Raw genomic sequence first — 12,984 nt, forward strand, 5'->3', positions numbered from 1 at the left:
TGTGCAAGTTACCCACTTAAAAAGATGAGAGAGGTCTGTAATTTCCATCATAGGTACACTTCAACTGTGAGAGACAGAATGTGGAAAATAAAAACCAGGAAATCATTTTATGATTTTTAAACCATTTATTTGTATATTCTTGTGGAAAATAAATATTTGGACACCTACCAACCAGAAAGATTTCTGGCTGTCACAGTCCTGTTATACATGGTGCTCCTGCGCACATCCCATCGCGCAGTTCAAAAAGTATGTGATGTAGTCCAAAACACATACAATTATTGTATCGTGTATGGCAGGCATTCCCAACCACGGTCCTCAAGGCACACCAACAGTACAGGTTTTAGTGATATCCAGGCTTGAGCACAGGTGACTTAATTAGTACCTGAGTGATTCTGATTAATCCATCTGTGCTGAAGCCTGGATATCACAAAAACCTGCACCGTTGGTGTACCTTGAGGACCGTGGTTGGGAATGCCTGGTGTATGGGGCACCTTTACTTCTTTAAGAAGCTCTTCTTTCCTCCACTCGTTAATTAGTTCAAACAGGTGCCATTAATACAGGTGTCTGTATAAAAGACACCTGGCCACACCCTGAAACAGTCAGACTGCAATCTCTCCACCATGGGTATGGATCATTAGGTCGACATGCAGAAAGGTTGATATGGGTCTAGGTCGACATGGATGTAGGTCTAAATGTCATTAGGTCGACATTTTTTTTTACCCGAATGTCAACACGGAAATGTAGCACCACGTCCCCTCGCATGGCTCGCTGCGCTTCGGGTGCGGGGCTCGCTATGCTCAGCACACTATATTATTCTCCTACCACGCCCTAGTGGATGGTAGGGCATGAAATACCACCTGTCGGCTCAAAAAACAGTGAAAAACCCCATGTCGACATTTTGACTGTAGACCTAGACTCATGTCTACCTTTCTGCATGTCCACCCAATGCTTGTCGACCGAATGACCGCATCCCTCCACCATGGCCAAGACCATGTTAAGGACACCAGGGACAAAATGGTAGGGCGGCACAAGGCTGAGATGAGCTACTCGACAATATGCAAGCAGCTTGGTGAGAAGAGATCAACTGTTGGTGCAATTATAAAATAATGGAAGAAATACAAGATCACTGACAATCTCCCTTGACCTGGGGCTCCATGAAAGATTTCACCTTGTGGGGCATCAATGATCTTGAGAACGGCGAGGAATCAGCCCAAAACTATATGGGGGACCTGGTCAATGACCTCAAGCGAGCTGGGACCACGGTAACAAAGGTTAACATTAGTAACGCACTACGTCATCACCAGCACATGTCCAGGCCTGGCTAAAGTTTGCCAGTGACTATCTGGATGATCCAAAGGAGGATTGGGAGAACGTTATGTGGTCAGATGAGAGCAAAATAGAACTTTTTGGTGTAAACTCCATTTGCCGTGTTTGGAGGCGAAAGAATGACTAGTAGCATCCCAAAAACACCATACCCACTGTGAAGCATTGGGGTGGAAACATCATGCAGTTGGGGCTGCTTTTCTGCAAAAGGTGACCGGATGATTGATCCTTATTAAGGAGAGGATGAATAGGGCCATGTATTGTGAGATTTTGGGCAAAAACCTCCTTCCATCCTTAAGATCATTGAAGATGGATTGTTGCTGAGTCTTCCAGCATGACAATGACCCCAAACACACCACCCGGGCAACTAAGGAGTGGCTCCAGAGGAAGCATTTGAAGGTCCTGGAGTGGCCCGTTCTGTGTTGCCCGGCCCTAGAGAAGATCTGCATGGAGGGGTGGGCCAAAATACATGCTACATGTGTGCAAACCTGGTCAAGAACTCCAGGAAACGTTTGACCTCTGTAATTGCCAACCGAGGTTATATTACTTATGCCCCTTTCAGACCGCACTTTTTACCCGTTATTTTGCCGTTATTTTTACCGTTTTAAAACGGTAATTTGTGCAGTCTGAAAGGTGCAGAATGAATTTACCGGTTCTATTGAACTGGTATTTCTAAACTGTAATAAAGCAGGGTCTACCCGTTTCAGACCCGTTTTTTTTTCATCCACTGTTTTTCTATGGGTTAAAACAGGTTCAGTGTTGTGAAGGAACAAAAACTGCATTGAAATTTAAAGACATGCGGTGTGAAAGGGGTTTTAGCTGGCAGACCCGTTTTTAGAAACGTTTTAAAATACCTGGTCAAAGACAATTTTGCGATCTGAAAGCAGCATTATTGAGTTTAACTTTTTGATTGTCCAAATATTTATTTTCTGCAAGAATATACAAATAAATTGTTTAAAAATCATACAATGAGATTTCCTGTTTTTTTCCCCTCACATTCTGTCTTTCACATTTGAAGTGTACCTATGTTGGAAATTACAGGCCCCTCATCTTTAAGTGGTTCAACTAGCACAATTGGTGGCTGTCCAAGTACTTTTCTGCCCCACTGTATGGGACATCCTACTGGGCAGCACAGATATTCTATTTTTTTAGCATTACTGCCTCACAGCGCTGAGATCAAGGTTTTAATTCCTACCATGGCCCTAACTCTGGAGTTTGTATATTCTCCCCGTGCTTGCGTGTTTCCTCCGGGTACTCCGGTTTCGTCCCACAATCCAAAAATATACTGGTAGGTTAATTGGCTCACACACACAAAAAAAAACAATAAAATAAAAGTGTGTGAGTACATGTGGTAGGGAATATAGATTTTAAGCTCCACTGGGGCAGGCATAGATGCGGTTGTCAAATATTCTCTGTAAAGTGCTGCGGAATATGTGTGCGCTATATAAAGAACTGGTAATAATAATCTTTAGTTACTATTTGCACTCTACCTGGTGGACGTCCAGCTGAGCTATTCTTGTACGGCGGTGTTATGGCTCATAACACCCAAAGTATGTGTTCTTTACTCAAATAATGTGGTGAAATGTGGCATACAGAGGAATTTACTGCTGGCATGCCACTGGCACATAGTACTACACACCCACACACCGCACGTTCTCCGTTATGTCAATGCGAGATTGAGAATATGTTGCAGAATAAGTGACATTAATCTGTAGGCTATAAATGTGCTTTTTTTTAAATTTGCTTTTCTGCTGTTGCTAATTTCAGTCATTGACGTGTAAGTGTTAAATATGATTTTCCCGAAATAGCTAATGGGTTTAAATGACATTACACTGTAAAGGTTCTGTGATTAGTTAAATGGAACTTGTAGTGTAACCATTACATGCTTTGAAAGCTTTCTGTGGTTGCATCTTAACAACAAGTCCTAGCATTGCAGCCCCATTTAATACTACACCAATGTGTGTGGTGCGGTGGGGGTAGGGGGTATTTCCGTAATGTGGATATAGCCTCATTGCTCCCTGTAGCATTCCTGCTTGAAGCTTTGTACTTGTCCAGCACGTGAGAATATCTGACCGTTAAATGTATGATGTAATGGTTTTGTTATGCTGGGTGCATATTTATTGATTGCTTTGAATCACGTAAACCATTATATACTGAATAAATTATTCTGAGGCGTGACTATATGTTGCACCACTTTATTCGTTGTTGGACTGTCCCTCGATATAGACGGCATAATGCAGATTTCAAAAACACCTTTTTAACCCGGCAGTTCTTCCATTCAGTAGTGTTCTATTTACAAGTACTTATAGATTTTTCAGTACAGTTCCAATAACCATTTGCCTTGGAGGCTGTAATGAAAATGGGAAAATAATTATTGTAATTGTTCTGTTTATTTAAAAAAAAATATATATTTTTTAAAATTAGGCCAGTATTTCCCAAATTTGGGCCCCACGTGGTTACGGTATAGATGATAGACTAGGTCAGCCACTAATGGTGGACAGTGACTAGGACAACACCGAAAAAGGGTTTGATATACCTTGGGTCGACACAAGCTTATGGGCGAGGTCAACAGTGAAAAGGTCGACATGAGTTTTTTTGGTACTTATGTAATATCTGGGCTCCCGTTTTTCTTATGAGACTGCGTCCCCTCGCTGCGCTCAGCACACGCTTCGGGCACGGTGGCTCGCTGCGCTCGCCACACTATATAAAATCAACTCCATGCGTAGTTGGATAGTAGGGGTATGAAAAAATGGGGTGCATTTAACATGGGAGCCCAGATAACACATAAGTACCGTTTTTTTATGAGTTATTTTTTTTTTTTCTTCAGGTGTCTGTTAATCGTAAGTCGAAATGGACACCATATATATTTACCACATCCCCTCACAGCTTCAGGCATGGTGCCATGCTGCCCTTGGCACACTTATATTCCTACTATGTTCCCACTTGGATTGTAAAGTATGGAAATCCACATTTAGAGGGAAAAAATTGTGAAAACATGTTGACCTTGCTTATGTCGACCATAAACTTGTGGTGAACTTTTGCCAGTGTCTACCTAAGGTAGGCCTACCCTTTTTAGGTGTTGACCATTAGTGGTTGGCCTATTGACTGTCCCAACTAGATATTGGGGTATATACAATGCAGGCGGCGAGCCCTGACATTTTGATGGCCACACTCGCCATTTCCACCTCTCCTCAGGGAACCGGCGAGTTGGAAACGGCGAGTGCAGGGGAAGCCGTTGAATACTCTGATGGTAAGCTATCGGCACTGCTTGCGGTATAGCTCAACGCTAGGGGCTTGCCGCCCGCATTGAATATACCCCATTGTCAATCCACTGACTGCATACGGCCCCGCCCAGAGCTCACGGAGGTCTTTAATCATGCTTGGGTGACATACTTGGTTGAGTCATTTACCACAGACAGAAAAAAAAATCCCGAAAACAGGGGCTTTCTGGGGGCGGGTAGTAGTGTGGGCATTGGATTTGGGAAACACTGTGATAAACTTTCTGCCTTATCGGTCTCACCTCTACCTCTACCTCTGCATATGATATCACCGGCATATTGCGGTAAATAGACAGGTTATCAGGGACGCGATAGGGTTCTCACACGTGACCTAGTTACAGTAGCTCTGCAAGGCTTTTTTACTCTCCTCAAGAAGTGACCTCTGCTTTGTCTTGGATATGGCACACCTTCCACAATTCTATTTCAAATGCTTTATTTTCCACGATGGGTGGGATGATCTGCAGCAATCCCAAGACACGGCTGGGCATAATAGACTCTGTTTGTTTTGTTAACTCAGGGCGGAAAGAGAGCAGTGTAATTTACAGCGGAAAATGTATCCAATTCGTAAATTGTTTTTGAAATCTCATCCTCTTCCATTATTGATGTAGTAATCCCCGCAGATGAAGCCCCAGGTAATATCACTGCCAGGAGTGACACCCAAGCGGAGAAACCTGGCTTATTAATATAATACGCACATACAGGTATTACGCAGTGAACAGTCATTTACATCAGCCCTTGCTCCAGTGGAGCTAGAAATCTATATTCCCTACCACATGTGCGCGCACGAGTTCTTTGTGTCAGTAGCCAATTAACCTACCAGTATACTTTTGGTCTGTGGGAGGAAACTGTAATCAAGCCTCCAGTGCTGTGACCATGCTACCCACTGTGCCACTGTACTGCCCATAGAGTAATACTGGGTATGCGCTAGATGATATTTTGCCCGTTCAGAGCGGCAAAGGATTCAAATCATCCATTGTGTACATACTATGGGCCTAATTCTGACTTGAACACAGGGCAAATTTATTCTAACTCTGCACCTGTTACATCTGCCCCACCTAGAGTGCAGAATGGTTTTGCCCTATTTGAGAACAAATTTGTCCTCTGTTCAGGTCTGAAACTGGCCCTATGGGGGTTATTCAAACCTGATCACTGCGGTGCGTTTTAGCAGAGCCTAGAAAATAGCCAGTTACCACCCCCCAAACAGTGGCTTTCTGTCAATCAACTTGTGTTCGGCCAGCGATAAAATCCGGCAATTTTTTTGTAATTTTTTTTATCGCAGCACGGCCTCGGGCATGCGATCTATGCATGTGCAGTCTATAGATAGCCATTCGCACTGCAAGACGATGGGGGGAGTCACTAGTGAGGGACATGCTACTGAATGTGGTATTGCCGGCACCAGCACTCCCATCGCTGCCGGCATTGGCTATCTTGTATGCACTTTCTGACGCCGGGTCCCATCGGAGGCAATCTCTCTGGGTACGCATGTGGTGTAGTGTGGACCCAGCTGGTTATTTGTATAGAGGATTTGCTAGGTCAGGTCTCTGACATTTGAAATCCCGACTTACATGGGCTAGTTTCCCTTGTGGGGGTCCACGACTCCCATAGAGGTAGAAAAGGTCGTGAGTGCAGTTTGACACCCATACCACAACGTTGCAAGGGGCTTTAATGCAATCAACCCCCCCTATCGGGATCCTGGCAGTCGGTATTCGGTTGTTGGAGTAACGACCACTTGAATCCCGAATACTGGCGAGTTCTACCATATCCTTTCACCTGACACCTGTTTCCTTACTTTGCTTTTGCAATTCCTGAACCTGACCGTGGTAAGATGCACATATGAGTTTCTGGGTGTGAATCGCCTGTTTATAAGGTGCTACGATACTACCTTTCCGCCAAGGGCCCCTGTAAGGCTGTGCTATACTTCGGCGGCACTGTAGCGCTCCTCCACTTTTAACCCAGCACGAATGCATGGCTTCAGCATCCACAAATGGACCCAGATTTCTTATCTTCCTACCAAGGAGCTTCTGCTGCAGGATGCTCACGATCTGTAATGGCTGGAATCACACCGAGCTACATTCCACTCTTGAAACTGGTTGCCAGGGTGACCAAAAAAGTATTTGCTTCAATCCAGTTTTTTCCCCCAGACAGGCTGCAATTTAAACCTTCAAAATAATTATTTGGCACCGTGTGAAGTTTCTGTACAGACGAGGTACACATTTCTCACTGTGAGTGGGCAGAGATGGGCTGGTTTACAAATCATCCAGCACTTGTGAAAGGGACGTAATGAGCTGGTGACATTGTCTCTACCCTGCATCACTTAAATGCTTCCACTAGAACAGAAGAGGAAGCGCGTCTTTGCAAGACGGTGTTAGGATTTAAATGGTTTGTCCTATCGATTGCCAATTGGTATATGTATATTTTTCTTTCCTTCTGTGTATGTATTCTGGCCAGCTTGACCGTTTGCAAACCACTGATGAACACTATTGTCGCCCTTTTCACCTACAATGTATCTAATTCTATAATCCATCAACTGTTTTTCAACACCCATGATATACTTGGTCTTGAAAAAATGCCTTCTCGCAGATGACAGATCATCTCCCTTCGGTGCCTAGCCTTAAGCTGGGTACACATGAGGCAATGGGTATCCATCGTGACTTCGCTGGGCGATGGTAGACAAGAGGGGTATTAAATCCCCATTGCTATTTCTGGGGGAAATAGCGGTGGGCGCCTATTCAATGCTGTATTGCCAGACCCGACTTTAAAAGCGGTCGGTGCCGTTTTGTCGATAACGGACGTGAATTGTTGTGATTATGGCCGAATCTCTACAATCTACGGCCGTTTACACGGACACGTCCCTATTTTGCCGATCGGCAGGTGGGACATTGAATCCAGGCCGGCGATATGCGGTCGAGCAAAACGAAAACGGGACAGGGTCCTCTTGAGCTTCTGATAAATTTACAACCCTACTCCAAGAGCTATAGGGTTTGATATAAAAAGGACTGGTGAAAAACTTGCCCAAAGCAACCTATCTGTACCATCTATAAAATGATAGGAAGAAGCTGATTGGTTGCTATGGGCAACCTCTAAACTGTTTTTTTTTTTTTTTTTTTCGTCGCTTGATATATCGACCCCACAGTCATTGATTTTTGGTCCTGCTGTCCTGTACTTTCTACCAACCAGGTTTCCCTGCTTTGGCAAGCTGACACAGTGATTGGCTCTACATAGACTTCCACAATCAGAATAGCTGACCAGGTTCTGTGATCCGTAATCAGACCTCAGAGTCACCCTATTACTTGCCTGTTTAGTTAGAAGACGCTGCTGGTGGGGTAAATCCCACTTATTGTTACTCTGGTTCCCATTGTGGTATGACATCAGCCGGGATGCTTTCAATAGTGCTCTTCCCTTTTGCACGATTGGTAACTGCTTGGCCAAAAAAACTATTGTATTTCATTTATTGGCATTATGGACTTGGTAGTCTGCTGTAGAGAAATTTTCCCATAATAATTATTGATAGCTTATCCTATATCCAACATGCCCAGTGGGTGGCGGGAGGCGCTGTCTCCTCCCACCGTTTGTGACTGAACAGACCACCACAAGGGGAGAGCTATTGTACCGTGAGTAGGAATTCGTTCACTAGGTACTTGTGACATCAGGGACTAGTTTGAAGCCCATTAAAATGACTTCTTCTGCAATGTACTTTCACTTTGAGCTGTGACAGTTTTTAGCCCACAAACTCTCCACGCCACCCCCCAGTCCCTATCTGCTCCTACCTCTAATCTGCCTTCACAGCTCCCTCTCTTCATATCCAGCAAGTTAGAAACAGATCAGTGTCCTGGTAAAAATTGCTTTCACTTTCTGTTATTATATCTTTTAGCACACAAATGAGTAATTTATTCTGTCAAGTGGCCTCTAGTGGTCACTGGCAGTACTTCACCTCATAGAGGTGAGGAGTAGTTCGCTACTGGATGAACTCCATTGCTGGGGATCCTTTAATAGCACATAGTTCATAATCCATTTAATAACTAACCTTGTCATGCTTGGAATATTTCTAGTTCTGACTCTGTGAGTGGGATTTAAATTGGTCCTCACTATCTGTCACAATGTGAGTACTAACGTTTCCCACCCTGGTGAGGGAGCAGAGCTGCTCATGTATTGCTGTAGATTCACGAAATGCTTTTTTTTTTCTTCCATTCAACCGAAGTGGCACCTTGTCAAGAATGCTGCATTAATTATTTGTAACCTGTAATTATAAACCTGATACATTTTGTGCTGCAGCTATATAATTTCTACTATCAAACAGCCAATGCATAATTATTTGTTTAGTGCTGATGCTTTGTGCTCTTTTAGAAGCTGAATTGTTGAATACAGATTCCCATCTTTCTGCTACCGTGTATTTTTCTCCTTTTTTGTTCCCCTTGATTTGTAGATTAAGTTCCTAAAATCACCCCCTAATTTACCCAGCTTTTGTTTCTTTTTGGGTTGAACTTGTGTGATTGGCATTACATCCCTTTCAGATCGCGGTGTTGGGACGGAACTGGGTCCAGTTCTTTTAACATCAACCCGGATCTGCTGTTATACAGATGGCTATCCGGGTTTAACCTTTCTTATAGCCTAGGTCGAATTGCCAGATTGGCCAACTTTCACACCGCACCTCGAACTGTGTTGATAAGTCACCAATCCACAGGGCTTGACAAAACCCGGGGGCCAGGTCACCAAGGAGATTCTGCATCCTGGTGACCAGATTTGCCAGAAAGCAGATCACGCCTGACAGAGTGGTGCGCTTGCGTTAATGTCAACAGCCGGCCAGAGCAGTGGACAACCCACTTGGCTGTATCAGAGCAGGTCTGCTGCATGGCTATTTCAAAACTTAAGGTGGCTCTTGAGCCAATCAGAGATCGCGGTTCAGCAGCCAAGCAATAGCGGCGTTGGTAGCTCTTGGTTGGCCATCGAACCACGAGCTCAGATTGGCTCGCGAGCCACTTCGATTTTTTTTTCAATCGTTTTGCTGCATCAGAGCATTTGATGCAGCCGGGTGGGTTGCCCACCGCTCTGCCCGGCTGTTGCCATGACTGGGCATGGTAATAAGGGGGGGGGGGGGGGGGGAGAAGGGAAGGAAAAGAAGGAAGAGGAGGGGTAAACCCCCATGGCATCGAGCATGAAACCCAGCAATGAGAATGTAGGTAAGCAGCACTTATGTGTCTGGCTCTTACGCTTTCATCCTGACTCCTAGTGTTTAAAAAAATTTGTCAAGCATTGCCAACCCAGCAATTACCCGTGTCCGAGATGCAGTGTGAAAAAGGGTATGACAAAATGCAGCTGGCATGTACTTCATTACCCAATGGCTCAGGTCTATGCTTTTTTAGACTTATGGGTAATATTACTAAAGCTTCTACAAAGGAAAAGTTGCCCATAGCAACCAAAAAGATTAACACTATCATTCCTCTCTTGCATTCAAGAAAATTATAGAATCTGATTGGTTGCTATGGGCAACATCTAAACTTTTATAAGGTTTAATTACCTTTTTTTCTTATACAGTAGCTTGTTATTGATGTGTTGCATTTCCAAGTGATCCGTTATAGGGAGGAATGTAACGTTTAGATAAATGCACGTTTGCTCCGTGATCTAAAGCAGCAAAACCCCCAGTTTGGCCTATTAAAATAAATCTATAAAAATACTACTTTTAAATTGCAAGTCAAATGCATCAAAAAATCCACATGCTGGCTAACCCAGTCCCTGTTCCGCTACATTCTCCCCTATAGTCAGTGCTTGCGGGTCATTACCATTCTCCTATCTCAGCAGGCTGCTCGCTCACAGGAAGATCTGGAAGTGATCAGAGAATACTGTACTTCTAGTGTCTGCTGGGTTAGTGCAGCGGGTAGAGTGGATCATGTCCTTCAAGCCTGCACTTCATCATTTCTCTGTTAGAGTAACCTCTGCGCTCTCTTTCCGCAGGTCCGCACGCTTGGAAGTCCCGCCTAGCGGCTTCATGTTGGCGATCTTGGCTTTCCTTCACCCCGAGGAGGTTATTTCATGTCCTTCCGCTTAGCGCTTTTCTGGTTCCTGGATCTGGTTTTAATTGCTCGAAGACTCTCGTAGGCCTGACATGAGCTCCCAGACTCACCCAGGTAGGTGTCCGCGGCTTTCTCCTGTGCCATCGTCATTGCGTATCTTGAATAGAATATATTGGAAACGAAGTGGCGGTGCTTTGTAGGAAGGCATCTGTTGGCGAGAAATTCTAGGGAACTTTTTTAATGTGACATTCAAAGCTGCCTCTCATCAGCTTCTAACACTGAAGGGGGGGGGAGTTCATCAATTAAACAAAATTCCCGTAGCACGTTGTTTGGTAGAATAATAAACACACTGCCTTAGGTACACCCAGAGAACAGATGGTAGAATCCGCTGAGTGTGTTTGTTTGTATTTTGAGTTTCTCAGCATTTTCTATCGTGCTTAAGCTATTGTCCCAATTGTCACCCGTATAGTGGTTGTAATATTGTACTGAAAATGGTGCATCTTCTATATTAAATGTGCTGCCCGTTAAGCCTGCCTGAGAAAGAATACCAACCCCCCCCCCCCCGCCTCCCTCCCTCCTATCCGTTTTCCAGCGATTTTGTTGTAGAAGGTAAATCAGTCTGGTGCTGAAACGGCTTAATGAGGGGGTATGGGCAATTTTAGGAAGAGGTCAGCATTTTTTAGAATCCTCAGCTGGTATTTTAAGGCCGATGAGAGAATCCCATGCTTTATTTAATGGCTGACTTGTGATAATGCTTCTCCGAGCTTCTGTTCTTTGCTTTATTTGATGCCTTTTGATCCTGAGAGCGGTGAAGCAAGTTCTATTTATAGATTGCTGTGGACTGACTGTGCTGTGTTGTATCTGTCCTGCTTTCATACAGATTTCTCCTGTCCCTCCCATATGCCAGCGTCTGCTCAATGCAGTATTTCATTCTCATTTGTAAAAGGCTCATGTAGTCAGAGTTTACATACACTTTGTACTATATATCGCACACAGTGTGTGCGGTATATAGGGAAGCTACAATCTTGACCCCTATTGTGCTGTATTTGTTAATGTGTATTTGAGTTAAATTTCTTAATTTTCCTTTTTTTATCTGATGTGGTTATACATATATAATATTTTTTTTTTTTTATTTAAAGCACACTTGATGATCTTTACTTAAAGCGCTAGATATCACAAAGAGTAGGTGTGGGCATGATATGCAACTAGAGATGCCCACAACTACTTGCGACTAGTGGGATACCAGGCATATCTGGCAAGGTTTTTTAATACTGTGATTGGAGCCTCCAATCTCTGTATTTCGGGATCGAAATGTGCACGTGCATTTTATCCCTTTCTGCCGGGCAGTGTTGAGCACCAGCAGCACCCGGCTGAGGTGCTGCCCGGCAAACATGTTGTGCAACTGAGCAGCGAGATGTTAGAGGTCGCGCCATGCAGCCAGACACTGGCCTGCTGAAGGACTGCTTCTAAACCATTCCAAACGCGCACCACATCGTGCGGTCAATCTGAATCCTGGCATTGAAAAAAATGGCCCAGGATTGGCCTCCCTGTACACAAACCATGACACAACTTGTTGACTTCGCGAATTTGCCCATCGTGTATGGACAACGATGATAGGAAAAGCGCTAGGCTGAAAATCGCTCCACGCGTACACTTTGAGCGATTTTTCTACCTTCTGAGCGGTTTTCGCCGGGGTGGACAGCTTTCCATAGCAGGATGCTATGGAAAGCTGTCCACCCCAGCAAATGAGCGGCGGCTGCCGGCGATGATGCTGGAGCTTGCATCAGCGCTCATTGCTGCCCCGTACACCCTGGGCTGCTCAAAACCACCCAGTGCGTATGGGCCTTTAGACAAGTGTAGAACGTAGAGATGTGCTTGTTTCCAAGACTTGCGGTATCTTTTAAATAGCCACGTAAGACCTGCATCCAATAACCAGAGTATAAATGATTGTTAAAGTCTATGTAACAGCAGTTATATTCTTCCCTCTCTAGTTTGACTGTATAAGGAAGGCATGTCCAAACTATGGCCCTCCAGCTGTTGTGAAACTACAAGTCCCATCATGCCTTGCCACAGTTTTAGCATTCCCTAATGGCAAAACTGTGGCAAGGCATGATGGGATTTTTTAGTTTCACAACAGCTGGAGGGCCGCGGTTTGGACATGCCTGGTATAAGGTATTAGACTGCATTTTCATTTGTGTACCTTATACTCCTTTCACACCGCACTTGTTAAACGGTATATTGCCATTTTTTTTCCATTTTAAAACATTTAAGGCTGCTTTTTTTTCTGTAACTTTACTGTAAAGATGATGTACATAGCATACAGTTGTTACAAATGGGTCAACAATAAAGCATATCTTAACATGTAGTAAATACTG

At 44.2% G+C, this 12,984-nt stretch overlaps 1 protein-coding gene across 2 annotated transcripts in view; it reads left to right on the forward strand.

The window, feature by feature from the left end:
• Positions 1–12,984, forward strand: part of HDAC4 (histone deacetylase 4) — a 147,217-nt gene that overhangs the window by 18,406 nt on the left and 115,827 nt on the right. The window contains exon 2 of one of the 2 annotated variants that reach the window (XM_083154610.1): positions 10,551–10,723. The exons of the other annotated variant lie outside the window; for it this stretch is intronic. Coding sequence (XP_083010736.1) covers positions 10,702–10,723 — 22 coding nt within the window. The 5' untranslated portion in view covers positions 10,551–10,701. The remainder of the gene's footprint in view (positions 1–10,550; positions 10,724–12,984) is intronic. 2 annotated transcript variants of the gene reach the window in all.

The sequence above is a fragment of the Crinia signifera genome, chromosome 7 (assembly GCF_055691185.1).
Source record: "Crinia signifera chromosome 7, ASM5569118v1, whole genome shotgun sequence".
NCBI classification, from domain to species: Eukaryota; Metazoa; Chordata; class Amphibia; order Anura; family Myobatrachidae; genus Crinia; species Crinia signifera.